Source organism: Podarcis pityusensis, assembly GCF_964106645.2.
Source record: "Podarcis pityusensis genome assembly, chromosome: 5".
NCBI lineage: Eukaryota > Metazoa > Chordata > Lepidosauria > Squamata > Lacertidae > Podarcis > Podarcis pityusensis.
Genome location: NC_138032.1, coordinates 24,208,822 through 24,216,891, shown reverse-complemented (window position 1 = coordinate 24,216,891; position 8,070 = coordinate 24,208,822). Strand labels below are relative to the sequence as shown.

Here is an 8,070-nt window from a genome sequence, read left to right as displayed (position 1 = left end):
TAGACAGTATGCATATGTTCAGTCCAAGCTGACAAATCACCATGGAGAAAATTATGTAGGAAGGTGGGGGTAGAGAAAAGTTGTAACACACCACAAATGATAATTTAGCTCTTGCCTATGGTATGTTACCTTCAGATACTCTTCTGCTCTGGAAAGAAACATTATTCACAATCTCTAAGTGCCATATCCCTATAGGACTGCAATATGGTGATTCCATGTGCAACTCTTAACTCTCCCTTCCAAACTAAGAGCTGCTGGCTACAAGGGAAAAGGATCTGCACATGCAGATATAATAACCACTTAAGACTGAAGAGACACACAGACTAAATAAGCGCTTGCTGCAGTGGAAAGATATCTATAGCAGCCTTACAGCAATTTGGGGGAAGCAATAAGAGAAAGAGGAAAATCTACATAATTTTACTTTTTAAAAATGGTACATCCTTTAAGAAGGAATAGCTTGAGGGGTGCAAGACCATAGTTCTCTCATTTGTAACAGAAGTAGAATTCAGCAGAGCAACACCATCCTAGGCTATACTCAGTCTCTAAAAAGAACCTTGTTTAAAATAAGTTTTTGTATAGTACCAGAGGTGTTGCCTCAGGGTGCCCCACTCCCACAAATGCATCTTAACTTGTATAGGAACGTCTCATTTTATTACTAAAAGCTAGTGCAACAGTTTTATAGTTCAAGAAGTAATCTTTATAGGTTCAGGTCCATAAAGAACTATACTCAAATTTTACACCAGAGTGACTCCATTACAATGAATGGGCTGCACTTTATTAATAAAAGACATGACCCAGGTAAATGTAATACAACATTAAACCCACCCTTAACAGTCAGGTCGCCACAAGGGCACTGCAATATGACACACCTTCATAAGGGGTGGGGTATGGGGCAGATCAGAACCACATAACACACTAACTCATACTTTATTTGGTTGGAATAAATTTATTTCATCTGTCTGTAAACAAGGTGTTTAATAGTTATGGCATTTTTTGAAATGCATATTAAATCAGATGAGTTAGACTGTATCCCAGATGTAACAAAGTGCAGGGAAATAAATGGACAAATCAGCAACAAGAATTTGTTTTAAGTCTGTACATTATCCACAAAGGCCCGAACAATAGAAGCAAATACTAGTGTCCCTAAAGTAGTGCCATTCAGAAGAAATCTTTCTTGTCAGTTAAAATCCATCTCACAATAGCAACAGTTCATTTTTTTAAAACATTAGTATGGCACAGAATACATTAAAAATTCATCACAAGACAGCCAACTCAGTTATTCCAACCAAGACCATCTTCCATTTTCTCTTTTGTATACAGAGTTCTGCAGTTCTCTTTTAAATGGACATACAAGTTAGTACTGTGCTCAAACTGACAATTTGGTTACACGTTTTGGATGACTAGTGCACAAGGCAGTTCACTCCACAATTTCTGCAGCAAGGGCATAACAGGCCAAATGAAGATTAGATTTGAAATGGTATCCGTTTGGACCGTTTTATCTTACAACTACCAACCTTCAAAACATACACTGATATCAGAGCAGCAAATCTTATTTCTCAGTTGATGATCTGACAGACTGATCTCAGACTAGGCTATAGGTGTATAGCTGGAGGTGGTAGTTTGTTGACAATGACAATGCAGTTTCATATAAAAACCCAAGCTGCAAATCAAATTGGTCCTATGAAAAAATGAAACCGGACACACTCCAGATGGTTACACTGGGATATCTAAAGTCCATGATGGCAGCCTTTTTACATTTCAACTACAGAACAGGAGCTGGCAAAAACAAAAACAAAATTACGTGCCTGAGCTATTGCGGTGATGGAATGTCCCTGGGGATTCATTCAAGATGGGGATGGTGGTGAAGGGGAGGGGAGAAGAGCATCGGCACCTTTTCATAGTTTTGCAGTTACCCTTTTAAAAGCAGGATGCGCTTCAGACACCATGAAGAGTTTTGCAAGTCTACACAGAAGAGCAACAACAAAACTAAAGCAACACTTGTGACAGCTTTCAAGCAGCAAATTGGTTAAACAAACCAGGCACTGTATTTAAAAATGTATATATATAGATAGATAGAGATGGAAGCAAACAAACAAAAAAGAAGAGTGGATTAAAGGTAAGGACAAGGGGGAGGAAAGTAGAGATATGCATGCACTTTTTCCCTCCCAACCATGCTCTACAAAAGGAAGACTAATGAGCTGTGTAAATGCTCAAAGTGCTGAGGAGGCATTGATCAATCTGGATTGTACAATCGGCACCTTATTTAGTTTAATTTAAATTGGTTTAGTTCTCAATGTCACACTAATTGCTAAGACAAGTAATGCCTGGACTTGGCATGATTCCCTCCCAAGGCTTCAACGTATCATGCATATCATCTTTTGTGTTGCAATAGATGGTGCCAGATACAGAACATGGGTACAACAGTGATTAACATACAAACGAAAAGGGTAACTGGAGCCATGACAATAGGGAAATGTGTAAATAAAACCGCCATCTATAGGCTGGTAGTACTTTTAACACAAGAGGTGGTGGTGAAAACAGTTGCTATGTGGATGGGGAGAGGCTGCTTAGACGTCAGGCCTCCTCGGGTATAAAGCCAGTTCATAAGCTTTCTTGTTGAGTGTCCCTCCATGGACACCTTCCCTTTCCCATGGCCATAACCAATGCTGGAGTACACAAGGAAACAAGGATGAACAGAATTAAAGAAAGAATAACACCTTTCCCCACCAATAGAGGGATACAAAGGAGACACAGGTTCATACCCCATCACCCTGCATTGCTAATAAAGTTTCCACAATGTAGCTTGAGGCCAGGAAAGTTTAATAGCAATTTCCCCTAATACTTAACAGTCTGCCTAGCAACTAGAACCCAGAGTCTCTCAAGTATTTTGCCATTGAGTATGCCTTCTTATTCAATCCGCCTCCATGGACCCCTTCTTTGCCCATTACAAAGACCAAGACTGAAAGAGAAAAGAAAAGAAGTTTTACAAAGGAGTGTGTTAGACAAGGAAATATTCCAAGTTTTAATAAAGCAGTACAATAAGCATATTCAAATACTGGCATATCAGAATAGTTACCTGCACAGCATTACTATATTGTTTTGAACATTTACCTTGTTTAATTGAAAAGAATGTTCAGCAGACGCAGATGTTAATTTAGTATGACCAAGCTTTTTAAATGAGATACATGGGGTATACTGTGGGGTCAAGAAGCTTTGGCTACATTTTCTTGCAAGGTAAATAAAGCAGATGTGGGGTAATATGAATTGGAATAACTGGAATGAACCAACTGTATCATATTCACTTGCTCTAGTAGTTCATAAATCAAAAGTTGTCCACAGTACAAAAAGAATCCAATTGTGTTTATGCCAAAACAGCAGAGTCCTGAAGACCTTTAGCAATGCAAGTACTGTTATATGCCAGTAGGTGTCACTAAAATGTGTTATAGTTCTGTGCGCAAAACAATCTTACATTCTCACTGTCCTCTCACTTTTGATGCTTCTATTTCTATACTAGTTGATTTGCCTCAAAGTAACTTGTAATTAGTCCAATAGGCCAACGTTTTATGTAATTTTTAAAAAAGAAATCAAACAGCACAATCCTATAGATGTCAACAGAGAAGTAAACTCTACAGAATTTAATGAGTCTTACTCCTACATAAATAGGTACAGGACTGCAGTTTTAGAGCATATGAAGTTGAACAAGCTGAATGATGATCAGTACCGTATATCAAATTAAAAATAAAATCCTAAGCACTGGGTTTTTAATAGACTAGTATGCAGCATTTGTGGGAAACCTGTGGCACTCAGCTGTTGCCAACTACAACGCCCATCATCTCTGACTACTGGCCATGCTGACGAAGATGGATGGGAGCTGGGAGTCCAAAAGCAACTGGAAGGCCACAAGTTCCCCACACCTGTTGTATAGGATCAGGTTGTTAGAAGTTCCTTTTGGAACACCATCCAACATGCATTTCTTATTTAGTGGAAGGTTTATATGAGAAGTCTGCATGGACTGGCATCCTGAAGTATTGAGGATGTCTTGGGAATGTAAAGCAACAGATATTCCATATTTATAAACTGATACATGCATAAATCATCTATGAACTACTTAGCTAAGCAACCAGGTACATGTGCTCTTTGTCATAAACTTTTGCTGTACAATAAATAACCTCCAAAATTAGAAGCCTGAACTTGCATTTTTATTCTACCTGAAGCAATTAATTTCAAATGCCAAAACATTAACATCCTGGGTGCATAGTCTTAAGAATATGGTCTTATTCTCCACAAAGCTATTTTGACAGCCAGTCACCTAATCCAGATCTTGTTGGACAGATCAATTGAGATAATTTAAAGCCTACATGTTTTTTAAGCAGTAGAAAACAAAACACCAGATCAAACACTAGTGAAAGTTCCAAGCTTACCTCGACCAGCTCTGCCTACAGCAACATTATATGTTGGCTCGCCACCTTGGCTCTTTGTCCTGATGTCCATTGTACAGTCACCATCCACATAGAGGCTATCTCTGATCACAGAGCACTTCTTTGCACCCAGAGTTAGACCATTGGTGAAGAAACCCTCGCGGTCTTTTCCTACAATCATATCTATTTCTACAGGCTGTCAAAAAGAGAAGTCCATAGAGTTTTAGAGCAAGCTCTCATACCTGGATTCTGAAGAGTCAATGTACACACTGAATGTACTAATGTAATAGCAAAAAGAGAACATAACTCTAGCAGAAACAACTGTAGCTTCTAAAGTCTAACACTGTATGAAGTTAATGAAGTAGTTCTGAGTGCTACAAAGTAAGATGATACCCAAGTAGAGTCTTCAAATATGTTTTTCATTAAGTATGCAATTAATAATGAGACCCTGATTTTAGATTGAGCATATACATCTATGGGAGAGAAGATCAAAAAAAGTTAAATCTTCATGCTGTCTACAGGACCACTCCCTGCAATGTGCCAAATAACTAAAGCACTATGGCAGAAGCAGAAGCACAAAGGGCCTATGTTCTACATGCAACATAGGCACAAAATGCAGAATAGCCTCCATTACTTATAGCTACATGGCTGTCAATAAGTTTCAGGGATGCTATTAAACCATATTTTTAAAGCAGTGTTCTCAAGGTTATTGTTTCTAACACCGTGCATTTCTGTTCTTTCCCACACAGATTACAAAGTTTACATTACAGCTTCTCCAATACTAATAAGGCCATTCAGGTGGAAAATGCACGTGCTTTGCAGAACCCTCAAAAACTGGGTATGGTAGCTCAATGTTAGACAAGCAGGGGGAAAATTAATTAATTTTTTAATTTAAATTTTTATGCCACCCTTCATCCGATGATCGCGGAGCAATTTGCAATAGAAATACCAAAAAAATGTGTAACATAGTAACAAGAGCATGGTGGCTACATATTAGCCCTCTTTTATCAGGAATAGTGCAAGGTGTGTGTATTCATACAGCAAAATGGAAAAAGGCAGTCCAGCAAGAAAACATGCTCCCGCGGCACTGTATGATGGAATAGGCATCTTGTTCCAGTAGAACTGCAGAGTCATAGCAGGCCCCAGCCATTCCCAAAGCATAAGCCAAGATTCTACCCATAAACATCTTAGCAGCAAAGAGACTGGCTCAGCAGCTACCAAGGGCACCACTTCTTTTAACCCGTTCCTATGCCTCCTACAGACAGGACAGGGCTAAGCCATGCTTTAATACTGCTGACAGAGCCCTCAGTATTATTCTCAATAAGGGGCACTGACAAGAGGGGCGAGGAGTGCTGTTTAGAATAAGGGAGCTCGCTTTTCATGACATTTGCCTGCATAGACAGGCAGCCAGCCAAAATGGCATTTTGGAGTGGAAGGGGATGAAGCTAGCCAGCCACCACCCCTGTTGTAATGCAAGATCACATTGCACACCTAATGCACGGGTAAATAAAGGGGGAAGCGCCAACAGAATCTATATAATTTCAATATACATTTCAACACTCTCAGCCTGCAGATACCATATCGGTGAGTTAAGCAGGCAAGCACACAACCTCACGGAAATTCCCCCCCTTTCTTTTTATAAACTCTTATCTCGAATGATCAGAAAACTTTATGGCAAGAGAAAGATGAGAGATGGAAAAAACTGAGGAGATAGAAAGACTGCAGTGCAGAAACGGGGTGATTAATATCTCGGGAGAGAAGAGAAAAGGAGGGGTTAAAAAAAAATCAGCGGCAGTGCGCCATCTTGGAGGTGAAAAAACATGGAACCAGTGGCGAGGAATGGATTCACAAAAGCCTCCTACGCTGGATTCGCAAGTCTCTCCCCAGCAGTGCGGACCAGAGACGAGGGAATCCTACGCAAAGCCTCTCCAAGAATCATCGCCTCCCTTCCCCGCGCCCGGCCTTTTCCCTCCTCCTCCTCCTCCTCCCGCCGCCGTATTGCCGGCTATTGCTCCAGCCCAATTGCCGTGGCAATTAAGGAGCCCCGCAGCCTGGCATACAAAATGGTCCCCCGAGAAGCCCGAGGCTATTCCCGTCCCAACCTGGCCCCGCATGCCTTAGAGGCTAGGGAGGGCGAGCGGCAAGGTAGCCCAGCAGCAGGGGATCTCAAAACGCCAGTCTGCCCCCTCCTCCCTCCCTCTCTCGCCCGCCCAGCCACCAGATAAAGGGCCCTTTTCTCCCACTGCCTCAAATCACTACTTGGGGAGAGGAGCCTTAGATCCGAGGGGGAAAGGCAATGCCCGGGGCCTAACTGGCGCGGGCTGCTGCTTTCTTCCCATTAAAGGCGCTTTTACGGCCATCGTAAGATGCGGGTGGGCGGGAAGGAGAGGAGACACCGCAAGGAGGGAAACTCGCTGCCATTTACACCTTCACCCAGCTGGGCCTCTCCTGCTATTCCCTTTTCTCGCACCCCCCTGGTGTGTTTCTTTTTTGGGGGGTGGGGGCGCTACGGCCGTGGCCCAAAGCTGGGAAGGGGGCGCGCGCGCACACACACATAATGCAAGCTAGCAAAAGGGCAGAAAGCGTTTTGCATGAGGGCGCTCCCCGCCCCCAGATTTCTCGCCTAGCCTCGGCTCCCCCACCCACCACCACTGGACCAAGGTGGGGAGCCAAGAGATAAATAATTATTATTATTAGCTGGGTGGCAGAGGAAGAAGAGGGAGAGATGCAGGAAACACAGAAAACCCCCTTTCCCCACTCCCTAGTCGTGGGAGAGAAAAGGACAGTCGCCTCCGCCGCACGCGGCGCTCCTTTTTCTTCCCTCGCCTGCGCGCGCGCTATGCATGGAAAAAAGAAAAAAGGCTGCACTTTGCAATCCGCCCCTCGTGGGATTAGGTGCAACTCCGTGGGGCTCATCCGCCTCCTCCCCCAAAGCCCAAGCCTAGCCGACACCCCCCGCCCGCCCGCCCGCCATCCCTTCTCCTCCAAGGGCCGAAATATGCCCGCCCGGGTTTGGTGTTTTTAAAAGGGGGGGTTACAAATCATGGGCTAGCCTTCCATCCATCCCTCTTTCTCTCCCCCCCCCCCGCCGCCACTTGCTTCTCTCCGGGACCCCCCCCCACCGACCTACCTACCCCCCGGCCGCCCTTACCGTAATGCTCTGAAAGATGCCCCCGGCCGTCGCTGCCCAGACGTACTTGGCGTCACAGTAGCCGACAATGGCGGCCTCCTGGCAGCAGCCATCGCACATCAGGTTATCCACGTAGCTCTGCCAGCCTGCCATCTTCGGCTCGCGCCTGGCGGATGGGGGGTTGGCGGGGAAGGAGGGAAGAAGGAAGGAAAGGAAAGGGAGGGGGAAAGAGAGAGAGAGGAAGCCGGGACTCGAGGCGGGAGGGAGGGAAAGAAGGCGAGGGCGAGAGGAAGCGGGGGAAAGAGACACACGGAGGGAGAGAGAGAAAAGGCAGAGAGGGAGAGCAGCCCCGCAGCGGACGAGACTCTCTGACGGACGGGAAGGCGGCGGCGGCGGCGGCTGAGGAGAAGGCAGGCGGGGGAGGGGACCGAGGGGGTGGGTCCACCTGAGGCGCTTGCGGCGGCAACCACTGCCGCGATGGCCGGCCGCCCGCCCGCTTTTCTCCCTTTATTATTATTATCG

General features: G+C 44.5%; 1 protein-coding gene across 1 annotated transcript; it reads right to left on the bottom strand.

Moving 5' to 3' along the window:
• Window positions 1-926: 926 nt before the first annotated feature.
• Window positions 927-7,928, bottom strand: PFN2 (profilin 2). Its single transcript, XM_081008357.1, has 3 exons — window positions 7,570-7,928; window positions 4,422-4,614; window positions 927-2,959 (listed from the first exon to the last, which is right to left on the bottom strand). Exons 1-3 carry the CDS (start codon window positions 7,699-7,701, stop codon window positions 2,862-2,864), a joined length of 423 nt encoding a protein of 140 aa, XP_080864483.1. The 5' UTR covers window positions 7,702-7,928; the 3' UTR covers window positions 927-2,861.
• Between the last annotated feature and the right edge of the window lie 142 nt (window positions 7,929-8,070).

What these genes read in the sequence shown, in the direction of transcription:
- PFN2 (XM_081008357.1), bottom strand. Translation starts at nt 7,701, where the DNA reads ATGGCAGGCTGGCAGAGCTACGTGGATAACCTGATGTGCGATGGCTGC. An exon ending in GCATCTTTCAGAGCATTACG is followed by an intron (nt 4,615 to 7,569) that starts GTAAGGGCGGCC and finishes TCTTTTTGACAG; the next exon opens with CCTGTAGAAATAGATATGAT. An exon ending in TGTAGGCAGAGCTGGTCGAG is followed by an intron (nt 2,960 to 4,421) that starts GTAAGCTTGGAA and finishes TTTCTCTTTCAG; the next exon opens with TCTTGGTCTTTGTAATGGGC.